The 13,387-nt window shown below is 37.7% G+C and overlaps 1 protein-coding gene across 4 annotated transcripts in view; it reads right to left on the reverse strand.

Moving 5' to 3' along the window:
- Unc-13 (unc-13) overlaps nt 1–13,387 on the reverse strand; it is a 628,091-nt gene that overhangs the window by 489,063 nt on the left and 125,641 nt on the right. For all 4 annotated transcript variants that reach the window (XM_076787594.1, XM_076787596.1, XM_076787595.1 and 1 more), the window contains one exon: nt 11,810–11,933. In XM_076787594.1, coding sequence (XP_076643709.1) covers nt 11,810–11,933 — 124 coding nt within the window. The remainder of the gene's footprint in view (nt 1–11,809; nt 11,934–13,387) is intronic.

Genomic DNA, 13,387 nt, shown 5'->3' on the forward strand with positions numbered 1-13,387 from the left:
ATCGATCTCGGTGTAATTGGCGCCCCGGGTGCCTCGAAATTCCGTACCGGCCGCGTTTCCTGCGCACGTGATTCGGGAAAAACGTCTGTTCACGCGGCCGAATTTTTCCGTTCCAGAGAATCCGGCTCGGTTTAGCCGGGTTTCTTGACGCAAACGCGCAAATTATTTTTCGCCACGCGATGCTCCACTTGACCGTGTTGCGAAACGAGGAAAACGAGGCCGTTTATAATAAACCTACCGACAACGAAAGCTGACGTTTCAGCAACCGCTCCTTCTCCGTTTTTTGTCCTGCTCTCCCCCTCCTCTTTCTCGACATTTTGGCGGGTTTCCCCACTTTTTCATTTTCCTCTCGGAGTTGTTCCTCCGGTGTCCCGATCCGCGAAAACTAGTTTAATGGAATTTCGCCGAGTACCGCACAAAGTTCCGCCCCCCCCCCCGGTTTTTCATACACGTTCCATTGACTCCTCCTGCGTCAGAACGCGAACAGTTTTCTCGTTTAAATAGCATGATTAAAGCGAGGCGCTGAAACAGCCAGATTTGAGACATACCGAAGCCTTACTGCATAATTTTGTATACAGCCACATAAAGGGTGTAGTTTGGATAAGGAGGTCAAAGTGCCGCCAAACCAAATTGAATTTGCAATAAGCCATTCGATAGCTTATCCAAAGGAAATACTTTGTGCCAATTTTCAACCCTATACGTCGACCTGGAGGGCAGTAATGGGGTGACAAAGAAAATCAGGTTTTTCCGTAATTTCTCTTATCCTCTTCAATTGAAAATTCGAGAAAAAATCAGACAAATATTAGCTATTAGAATGCACATCTATGAATTTTTTCAGAATTTTTAGCTTCGAAACCGAATTTTAAAAAATAAAAAAAGTGTTGAAACGAATGTTGTCGATTTCCTTGTAGAAGTTATGTGACACTAATTTTATATTATTACAGTTTTAGCATCTCATTATGGTTGTTAACATATAATTTTTTCAGATTTTTCAAAGTGGGGGCACATAGTTAAAAAAATCAAAGTCCGCGATTTTTTTCCTTTTTAATACCGTCCAATGGCAATATTTTGAAAAAATGTTCTTCGCATCATACAGTAAATTATTCTGACTTCTAAAAAGAAGGTCCAACATTGAAAAATTTATAGTCCTCTTAAGAGTGTTCGAATATTACTGTGATTCACTGTATGACGTGACAGTTAAGAATAATTTTCATCATGGGTTCCAATAGACCCATGCATCAAGGGGGTTGAATAAGTTGTGACAGACTTTGTGTGACTTTCTCGGGTATTAGCATGGTAAAAAGTCCATGGTTTCGAAGCAGGGAAAGGAATCCTGCCGGGAGACGTCGATGGAAATCTTATCGTTTGCGATTCGTGGAATCGGAGGAATCCGAGTATGGGATGAAAATACGGTCGAATCGGAGGGTATCGTTAACCCTATTTCAAGTGAGCCGAGGATCGATAGTAATGGATCGTTGATGTGCCGGTGACCGGGGAATGGATGAAAGTTCGCTATTTCCGGGAACGGAGAACCGGACGGATACTTCCTTCCCTGCCCTGTCCTCCGGGGAATAAAAAAAGTTCGATGGAAGTGGTTCTGCACACGCCGCGTATTTATACGGGGCTGGAGACATGAAAAAGCTGAACTTGTTGCTGAACAAAAGAAATACTGACTGCCGCAAAAACAGGAGGTCGGATGACACACGTCTATTTTTTACGAGCAAATCGAAAAATCCTACAGCATTGTACTACTAACCTTTGACCCACTAGGGTAGTCTTTATTCTGGACTTTCGACTTTTATCTGTTCCCACCACCCTAAATTGTGAGAATCGCTGGGGAAATGATGTGTGCAAAATTTGGGAGCAATCGGAATTACTATGATTGGTATACTGTAGCTTAGGGTGGTCCTCAACTGTAGGGGTAAAACATTATTTTGAGATTTTTTCGTCTTACCCTCCAAAATTGGTGTACCGTAGCTTAGCATGGTCCGTCGATGTAGTGGTCAAATATTATTTTTGAAATTTTTTCATCTTACCCCCCTAAATTATTATACTGTGGCTTAGGGTGGCCCTTAGCTGTAGGGGTCAAAAATTGTTTTTCAAATTTTCCAGTCTTATTCCCCTAAATTGTGTCTTGGTGGGAAAACGACGTATGCCAAATTTGGAAGGAACCGGACAATTAGAGAATTAGTTGGAGGCCAATTTTCACCATTTTTAATCGTTTCTAACTCGTGGCAATGTTACCCAATTTCGATGAAATTTTCAGCATACATACAACTAACATAAATCTACAAAATGTATGTTTTAAATTTTCAGACACGGATAAAGAAGTTATAAAAATCAATATTTCAATTACAATTTTCTTAACAATTTATTTCCATATTATTTAGTAATCTAATTCTTCCAAGTTTTCGAAAAAACTCAAGTCATTTGGTCCACTTTTGAAAGAGTTACATAATTTTAGGGAGTGCGTGGAGACTTTTGCGATTGACTGTACATATTTTTACCGGTCATTACTGTAGTTTGTCATTTAGTATGAACAACCAAGAAAGCTCGAGTACAATTGGTGCGCTCATCATGATATCCGTCACCTAGGACTAATTCGTGTATTCCTCCGGGACTTTCTTGTATTATCATACATAAGGGAGATGTTTAAGGTAGGCGTGATACCTTGTGTCTACATTTACGGAAACAAGCGATGCGGAAACAACTCGACAGATAATCAAAGTACAAGCAAATCGATCCCCGGCGGATCGGGTTACGTTGAATACACCGCCGACACAGGTTTCGCCGATCTGTTTTGACGGGCAAGAGTTCATCTAAACCAAGATTAATACCGGCATTGACCGTCAACAATATTAACCGTGAACAATGTTCCCCCGGTGGGTTTGCTTTGCACAATGTTTACGTACTTCTTACCGTTACAGGATTAATCACAAGAATCTACATATTCTGGCTATGTTTCAAGTATTTGACACGAAAAAATGAGAGCTTTTTTGTGATCGTTGTTCACTCATTTGTTGCTCCGAACTAACTAGATTTTTAATAAACGTCAAATGCAAGGAACATGATGTATAAAATATGAATGAACCGGTTACCTTTGGTATCTCAAAGTGAACAAAATCTCTTAGCAGAATAACTGTCTTATTTTCACTAATTAATTAATTAATGTTCACGTAAAGTCCAAAACCGTTGCCTGTTCCAAATCTTTTCAAAGCAGGCGCATAAGCAAAAGCGTTGTACAGGGTGTACAGAAATTATACGTCGGGACTATCACAGCGAAATTCTACACCCTCGGTTTGTAGGACATTTCAAGGTCAAAAGGTCAACAATTTTTTTATTGGACCGTATTCTATTCATCGCAAGGATAAAAAGTTCAAATGGAACCAAAACGCTTAAAACTCAATTGTTCGCTTAGAAAATTGTGGTAACCTGAAGAAGAATATAACAATGAAAAATAAATTGTTGACCTTTTGACCTCGAAATTAATGTCGCGACAGCTTTCTTACGATAATCCCATCGTAACCGGAAGGGAATAACTTACTCCTTGCACTGAGTGCGCCGAGGTACCGATGACTCGTTTTCTTTTTGCTGGGTGTTGTTTACCCGACCGTTCCACCGCAAACAAAAACGTTTATCTGTTGCTCGAAATCGGCTGGGCTGTGTGCCGCGAGAAGCTGGATTTACATTTTTCCACAGTTATTCAGCCGGCTCCATAAATAATGTATGCGCCGTTAGCATTACGTACGACAGATCAACGAAACAGATTGACGCGTGGGTGTTTGCGGCGATGTCATTCTTCCCTGACACGAAACTCAACCGTTTCCCCCTCCACATCGATCGCCCGGAATTAAGAAAAGTGGAAAAACGATGCTAATCCTTGAGATACTATTTTTTGATCCACCAGTATTATGTCACATTCCTCGGCGACCGAGGTTCATAGCCTCTCACGGGGAATACCCGGCGGCAGTGGGGACAGTTCTGGGTCTTTTATCGGCTAGGCATTTGGGACATATATAGAGTAAACACTGTAGTTCCCCGAATCACTGTACGAAATCTCCCATTCCCACTATGTCGCTAGTATGGGGTTATCGCAAAAGTCACTAACGGACAAAGTCAACTCGCTAGGTACCCTAATCCGAAATACGGCGAAAGCAGACTCCGAGCCTTCGCCTTATATCGGAAGAAAACTGTATATGCATCATACCATTGGAAAGAGTACACTTCCAGTTGGTTTTTGACAACAGGATGCGCACACCCACAAAATAAAACAATAGCGGCACAAGGATTACATCCCCCTCGAAACCGAAAAAGTTTCGTATGGAACATTTTTTCAAATAACGAATAGTTCTGGAGATAAAAGCACTTATTGATTACAATGGGACACCCTGTATACGTATAGCCACTGCATAGATACTGCTTCCAGCTTGGAAAAAACTGACCGTCCATTGTTCCTTCGAACGAATGTCGCAACCGTGTCGTAATTTTCATGGAAACTGATTCACGAATAGTCTTTCTGAATTGATGGCTGAAACTTTGAAGACATGCTCATTAAAACGATTTCAGAGGATACTGGAGCGTTTCATTCGAGGTTTAGTGGTTTCATTGTTTTAAACGGACTATTGATTGGTACCTGAACCAGTAAAAGTACTATTGTTCAGCTATCTGTAATCGTGTTAAACACCCCTTTTTTCAACTACGTTCGCCGCAGTTCCAACACATTTAATCACTTTCGATAACCACAGTGTAAAAAAGAAGAATATAAAATACACCAAAGTGTTTATGATTGAACAGTACAATAATACTTTCATCATTGCAAGCAATATAGTTTAATTTTATATTGCTAAAATAATTTCTTATATGTGTCTTTTCATATCGTTTTATTTTTTTTCTTATATTGTTAAAATATTTATCTTTAATTTTCTAATTAATATACTAATCTATCCGAACTGTATATGCATAGTTTACTACTTTAGACACTATTTGAAGTGTTCTTTATTTAATCTTAATTGAAAATCATTATTCATTGAATAAGTATCCTTTACCGATTGAGTAGACTGAAGACAGCCAGTGACGCCATTTTGAGGAATTGATGCGCGCCTAACAAAATGGTGCCCGAATTCCCAGCGACAGCTGTTTTAATATCGCCGATATTAATATACTAACCTATCCGAACTGTATATGCATAATTTACTAGTTTAGACACTATTTTAAGTATTCTTCATTTAATCATAATTGAAAATCATTATTCATGGAATAAGTAATTCTAGGTATTCTTTAGCGATTGAATAGACTGAAGATAGCCAGTGACGCCATTTTGAGGAATTGATGCGCGCCTAACAAAATGGTCCTCGAATTCTCAGCGACAGCTGATTTAATATCGCGGATAAAGCGCGATACGTGAGAAGTGAAAAATCGAGTAGCCAGAACAATCGCTTCCTTTCTACGTTAATTTTTCAGTGAACGGCGCGAAGCTAGATCGTTACTAGAGACGCGAGGAACGATGGGAACAAAACTTCGAGGATACTTTTATTTTCTTAGAAAACCGATTCGAGCTTCTTCTAACGGCATCTCTGTTCGTAGTTTCCCACCGAGGTGTGTCGGAATACGTACCCCGAAGCACGAAGTACGAAGCACTTCGCGAAGCACGTATGTATGTACAACCTCGTCAATAAATCAACGAATGCTCACGACGGAAAATGTGAAGCCATTTTTCACCGCGGCTAGGAATTCTAACTGTGCTGAAAGACGATAATCTACGATTTCTTATATTTACAACCATGCGCAATGTTGAACAGGGAACACAATTCGAGGAATATTTAAAAAACTTTTACGTTATAAAATACTTGTTTTTCACATTCGTTAGAAAATGAACAGCCATTTCTTGTGGTAATAAAATAATGCAGAACAATTTTGTCATTACTGGATTTATGCAAAATAAAAATGTTCTGCGTCTGTTAGCAGAAATTCAATGCAAATATTAATAGGTCAAAAAGAGTGTAATGTATTTTGAAACTTATCTAATGTCATTACTAGACCGGATTGTATGCATAATAAAAATGAGTAGCTCAAATGTAAAATAGAATTAAATGAATTATTTAATGAATTAAAAAATGTTGTATTAGTTTCAACTGATTACAATGATTAAGTGTCCTGCAACCAATGCAGGCAATATTTATTTTGCATAAACGGCAGTCTTGCTACTGTGTCTTGCACGTCACTAAGTATGTCGATTTCGACAACTGAAGTTCCTAAAATAGTTACCCTAGAATATACCAGTTTATGGTACATATTATTGGAAAGGCTGCTTTGCTCTAAGGAGATACGCTATTCAAAATAATGATACCACCTCGAGAAACTTGTTGTATATTTCTGAGACCGTGAAAGCTTCTTATGTCCGACTTCTTATTGAACTGTCTACCTGTCGTCTTATAGTTCAATTTGAGGAAGAGAATATTGTCATTTCGGCCGCCACTGTTCCGGTCATCTCGACACTATTTTTGAGAATGCGTTACCAATTTCTCACGACTAATTTCTACGTTAACAATCGCACGGATTTATTGTAATGATTACATTATAAATAACTTCCATAAATTCTTTTCCACAAAATTATTTATTATATAGGAATTTACTCTCGTGGGATGTATTGGTACCAGTCTGGTAAATATAGTATTTGAAATAGAAAATAGTAAATAGTTTATTTTATTTTTAAAGCATACCTATAATCATGCAAATAAATTATTTTATTTATAAGAAAATGTTTTTGAAATACTATTTAAAAATAGTATTTTATTTGGAAAATATTGAAAATAGTCAGACTTATTTTGTAGGACTGTGTAAAATAGTATTTCAAATAGTTGATAGTAACTTATACTTTTCTGATATTTTGTTGCGTGTAATGTTATTACGACATTGTCGTCTGTTTATCAATATGTTACATGCAGATATTCGTAATTAAGCTACAAATAATACTTCGTTAACCATTATAGTTTCTTATGTTAACAATTACAATTTATAATATTAACTATTTGCTCAACTTATTTTCATTGTAAGGAAATGTTTGAAATACTGAAATAATATTTGATATTATGCTATTTAAAATAGTACTTTAAATATTTTTTCTCGAAATTTTGCTCAGGTCTGATTGGTACACCTTGAATCTACAAGGAAACATTTTGTTACATTGCATTTGTGTGTTTACTTAATGGACAGAGTAAACAAATAGTAAACTTGGATAACGAATTAACTCGTCGTCCTCCGGTTAAGAAATGTTTGACTTTTAAAAATTAGGAAATCACTAGTAAGTAGTGCGTTAATAGTCTAGAATTAGCAGAAATATGAATTCGGTCCAACTTTTTGGGATTCCGGTGTATTGTGCGACGGTAGAACGGTACAGGCGCCATGCCAGAGCCTCGACAAGTTTCTAGACGTACTCAATTAAAAGTTCGAACCACTCGTACGGAGTAGCGGAGGCGCAGGGACGACGAGCGTTCTATCTTCATTTTTTCTCGAGTGGATCTACGTCGATCACAAGGAACGGGGCACGATCTACTGGCATTTCATTATCGCCTCGATTACATGAGTGGCCCTGGTTACTGCCAGGCAATTTCACTCGACCCCCTTGGATTCACCGCGGCCGACGCATGCTCAGTTTCAACTTCGCCTTCGCCGTGCAACTGCATCCCCCCCCCCCCCGCTCCGTTTAACCTTTGTCTGCCTCCTTCTTCCAGCGATTTAACACCACAGACGACGTGATCTTGTAGACTCTGCTGCGTCTGATACCTGATGATCGAGCGCGGTTCCAATCTGTTCGCGCGCGCGAGTCGTTCGAATAGGGTGATAGTATGTTCTAGTGTATTCTCTGCGTAACTGTCGCATCTTAGAGCGACACTTGGAGAGGAGGTGCTACATTCTTTGTAGCGATTGAAAGAGAAAGAGGGACTGAGATTCGGGTAGTCCGTAAACATCAAAGAACTATTGCTAGCTCAGCCTTTAAATTAAAAAATCAAAACTTCTTATTTTTGGTTTTTCAGCGATGAAACTTTTACCACCGTATTCGTCTTGATTTTCCGATTAAAATGACACCAAACACGATATACTTACGATAATAATTACTTCATGTTTCGTACTGGACATTTACGGTAGATGTCGTCGAATTGTTAACTTCGCTTGCTCCTCAAGTAATTATGATTGTAACTATATCGTGTTTGGTGTTGTTTTAATTAGAAAAACGAGACGAATGCGATGATAAAAGTTTCATTAAAAAAAAATAAAAAACTAGAAAAGTTGCAATCTTTCTTGAAAACAAAATTTTCTCTGCAACAAAGCCTCATACGAAAAAATGTTATTCTACATTTTCGACTTATTTTTGTACGGAGAATCACTCGCTTGTCGGTTGTACCACCAGTTGCCGATCAGTCCGTATAAATTCGATTAATCTTGAACTTTGATTTTCTCGAAAACGAAACCTCGGGTAAGAAAATTTTAATACACATTTTCGATTTATTTTTATACCCAGATTCACTCCTTGTATGGTTGTACTAACCAGATTGGAAATACCCGGTATTTTTACATTATTTGTCACATGGAATGGGTATCCATTAAATATTACCTACATTCACCCTACACAAGCGAATTTAATCCTGAAACATGCTCGCGTTCGGTGAGATTACTGCTAATACGTCGTGAGATTTAATTCCGTGGATGTGTGTTGTTGTACTCAGCGACCAATGGACAACGAACCCATAAATTTAAGTTTACAAAAGAATTGCGTCCGTTTGTTGTTGATTTAAACCGTTTCGTTGCATGTGTAAATAATTTGTACAAGCCACGAACGAGAAGAAGAAGCAATCGTCTATTATTACTGATATGAACGAGGTGCGGTTGAGAAAATTGATTTGACGCCTCATTTATTCAAATTAAATGAAAATTCAAGGAAACCCTTCTAATGAAATGTTATACGTGTACAGTCGGTCGAAAAATCCCCCGTTCACCACTTAAAACAGAATAACATTTTTAAAACATGTTCGAAATTGAGTGAGAAAACGATTTGAGTTTTTTGAAATTTTGGAACTTGAAATACAAATGTCGTCTGATAAAATACGTAGAACATAAGCGATTCGTAAGTAGAAAAGTAAAATGAGAGTGGTTTCTGATGAAGAAGTGAAATGATAGTCACACAAGTAGAATAGAGATGGATCTGTGATTATACAAGTACAATGAACGACGTATAGTCGGGCAAGTAAAATGGGAAATAGGAATATTCATACAAGGAGAAGCACATATGACCGTATAAGTGGAATACAGAACATATGATCAGACAAGTAGAATATATGAGATGTGTAGTCAGACCAGTAGAATATATGACAGGTAGTCAGAAAAGTAGAATGTATCACACGTAGTCAGACAAGTAGACTCTATAATGTATAGTGAGACTAGTAGAATAAACGATATATCGTCAGACCAGTAGAATGTATTAGGTATAGTCAGACAAGTAGAATATATCAGGTATAACCTGACAAGCAGAATATATTATATACAGTCACAAAAAGTAAAATATATCTGGTATAGTCAGGCAAGTAGAATATATTAGGTATAGTCAGCCAAGTTGAATATATTAGGTATAGCCAGATAAGTAGAATATATTAGATACAGTCAGACCAGTGGAACATATCAGGCATGGTCAGACCAGTAGAATATATCAGGTTTAGTCAGGCAAGTAGAATATATTAGGTATAGTCAGCCCAGTAGAATATATCAGGTTTAGTCAGGCAAGTAGAATATATTAGGTATAGTTAACCAAGTAGCATATACAGTGTATTGTCAGACAAGTAGAATATATTGTCGGATCCCCGTAAATCAACATTCTTATCAAGAGAGTGTTGGAATATTTAGAAATAGAGAACTCATAAATTCTCGAGTTATGCGTAGTTAAACTATGAATTATTATCAGCACTGATTTCGATTGTGACGCTTTTGGTAATCGCTTCACGCTCTCAGATATCTCGCACAGTAAAGAGCTGTCTACTTGTTCCGCGCCAGCGTTAGTTAAATTCATGAGGAAAGCATGGCGCTTATTGCGTGCACCATGATCACGGTTCGTTAAGGGTTTCTTGTAGGGGTGGGTGGATAAATGAGTAGAAATAATTTCAATCTCAAATCTGTGTCTTCCAATTCGAAGATTATCTGGTGACACATTTCGCAAGATGAACAAACCTATCAAAATAATTGTTGTTTATAATTTTGATAGAATATGCAATCGAATTTCAAACTTGAAATATGATTTTCAATACAAATTGAAATTTTCCACAGCAACAAACTCGTGTGACATGTTCTGATTAATGTTTAAGGTCCCAACCAGTAACGGAACACTCTGCGTAATCGATATAATGAATCACGACGTCGATAAAACCTAATAATATGTTGATAATAAATAAATAATAAAATAATAAATAAAAAATGTATATAATAATAATATAAACGTCGATATAATATAATATAAAATTGATTAGAAGTGTACCATAAAAGTGACAAAATTCTTCGATTCCACGAAATGGTTAAGTTCAAGCTTTCCCCTCGATACGAGTCAATAAAACAACTGGTAAAATCGTTTCGTCGCAAAGAAGTCGTATTTAATTTCGACCGTTGTCCAATCATTTCATAAAACGCTTAAGCCGGCGAGAATAAAAGTCTAGTCTTAAAACGCCGCTCTCGATCAATACACGCGAACCCATAAAATGCAATTCATTTGCACTTCGATTTGAATTGCAGAACGCCATCTTGACAAACGTTCCGCATTTACGAGCAATATTCGATTTCTGCGAGTTGATTCAACTGTTTCTCGCGGCGCGCAGCGAGTGAAATAATAAATATTGAATCGATACCGAGGTAATAAGACGGACCCGATAAACACTCGGAGTATCAGGGTTCTCATTTTCATTGCATACTATCTGCAATCCATTGTATTCGACAATACGCTGAGCGGGCAATCATTCTCGTTCCGCACGAAGGCAACGGGGAAAGTTGAATTAGCATTTCAGTGTGGCAACCAATGAAAACTTTCTCCGATTCGCAACTTTCAATTTTTCATCAATACTACTTTCCTGTTACGGTAGACTCCCCTATAACGGGATCAAAAAATTGTTTTAAAAAATTGCGTATATGCATTTTCCATGGTAGTAAGTGTACAGTATATTTAAACATTTGTACATCTACTGTCACATAAAATGCATGTATACAGTATTTTTCAACAGTTTGTCAATTCTATAGGAGTCCACTGTACAATAATAACTTTATTCTAAATTCTCAAAATGAGAAAATAAAAAACTAATATGCAAGTAAGTGAAAGAATATAAAAAATGTATACAAAATGCTGTGTCATAATTCTTCAGATGATTCTATACCTCTTGATCGGTGGTGATCTGTAAAAAAAGGTAGTCGCAAACTTGACCTTGAGCGTGATTTTTAAGGTCAAATTTATTTTCGTTTGACATTGTAGGCTATTTAACTTCACGGCAAGTAGAATACAATGCCAAAAAAAGTTTAACCTTGAAAATCATGTTCAAGGTCAAGTTTGCGGCAACTTCTTTCGACAGATCTCTGAAAAGAGCCACGACGCATTTCGTCACGCCCTTTAGTGTCTGACGTCGAATGTTTTTCGGGTTTTGTGACGAGCGTAAATTGTTTCTATTCATTTACCATTACGATGCGGGTAGACATAGGGTTCGCGAACGTGTACGCTTACATTTGACAATCATGCTTCGCCGCGCCGGTCTACCGATCGAATAAGGCCAATTTTCTGCTGACTTACCGAAGGGAAGCTCCAAACGGCAGTCTATGAGAAGTGAGTGCCCAGTTGGTTTTTTTGTACCGATAATTTCAGCGCCCCTCATCTCGAGCTCCAGATCGAGACTGACCCATTGTCCGGAGCCCTCCTGAAACGAAAATCAGAGACACCAGACATTAGTAACAAGAAGTTACGGGCGAAACCGCGCCCGTACCATTACGGACTAATTGGACGGTTTAAACACAAGGAGAGGCAAATTTCGCGTAATCAAGCTCTGCCTGTCGACTCAATTCCGACTTATTGTGCTGCGAACATTTCCCCGGGAATCCTCGCCGAACTACGCAAATAAATATTCGCACGGTTGATACTTCAGCGTCCGGATGACGTGAACGGAACATTCGTGGAATAATTTGACAATTGTCATTATTAATTGGTCGTCGACTGCGAATCTTCAGCGAAAACAAAAACTGTCTGCGTCGAATGCAAGAGATAGACGGTAGATGCACATTTCTTGAATAATTCTGAAGTATTTTCAAATAATATTTTATTTCAATAATGTTTCATTTCAATTACATTGTTCAAATAAAATAATAAACGATTTCCACCCAAGAAGAGGTTATTGAAGTGACTAAATTAGTTATAAAATTCAGATACGGTAATTTTTAAAATTGTTCTTCAGCACACGAAATGAATACAATTTTGGAGAATAATTTGATCAAATGGAAGATGAAATGGAAAAATCATTTGGCTGTTCAAATAAACTAACACATGATTATTTCAAATGACATATCGCCAAATAGGATAATATATTACTTTAATATATGATTTAATATATGAATTAATATATGGCATTATTGTTATACATTGTTTATTTATAAGGGTCGCATCAACGTCTAGGTAATTAACGACCACATAGTACAATCACATTAAATTATAGAATTTAATTGCAGTATAAGTCTATGGGTAACAATTTTACAACAAAAAACTAAGCTTTGAGAAATGCAGTTCTTTACTCTGCACAATTTACGCACAACACAGTTTAGATGTCGGCATAGTTTCTTTTGAGCGTTGCGTAACAGGGGGTAGTTACGTCGATAGCGATCCCCGGGAAATTAACAATTACACTAATTTATTCATGGATTATTTAAGCGATAGCAAGTAAGATACTGTTCCCGGATCGATTGATATTCGCCGGCGAGCATCGGAGCGCATACCGATTTGTCGGTTGAAACGAGGCTTAGAATTTAGATGGAACATTAGCGAGATTCACCGCGGTCGTAATGTTCGCGTACCAACCGGCGTTTCTATATTATAGGCACGTCTCGTATTGTATTAAACGCATAAACGCGAATCACTAATCCAGAGGGGAACACGGCTGACGATCCAGCCGCGCGGAAGCGCGCGCAAGTTTTCCGCTGCATCACGGATGCGCTGTCGCTCAGATCACTCAAATTGTGTCAGATGGCAAATTATTTCTCGAAGAACATTTCAACTAGTGTTTTGCGTAATTTCGTCTTCTTCTTACAGTTCGAATCGGACAGGATAAATATATAAAAAAATTATTTATAACAAATGATTTTTCCGATGCTACTCATTTGTTTC

Source organism: Halictus rubicundus, chromosome 5 (genome assembly GCF_050948215.1).
Source record: "Halictus rubicundus isolate RS-2024b chromosome 5, iyHalRubi1_principal, whole genome shotgun sequence".
In the NCBI taxonomy this organism is placed as follows: domain Eukaryota; kingdom Metazoa; phylum Arthropoda; class Insecta; order Hymenoptera; family Halictidae; genus Halictus; species Halictus rubicundus.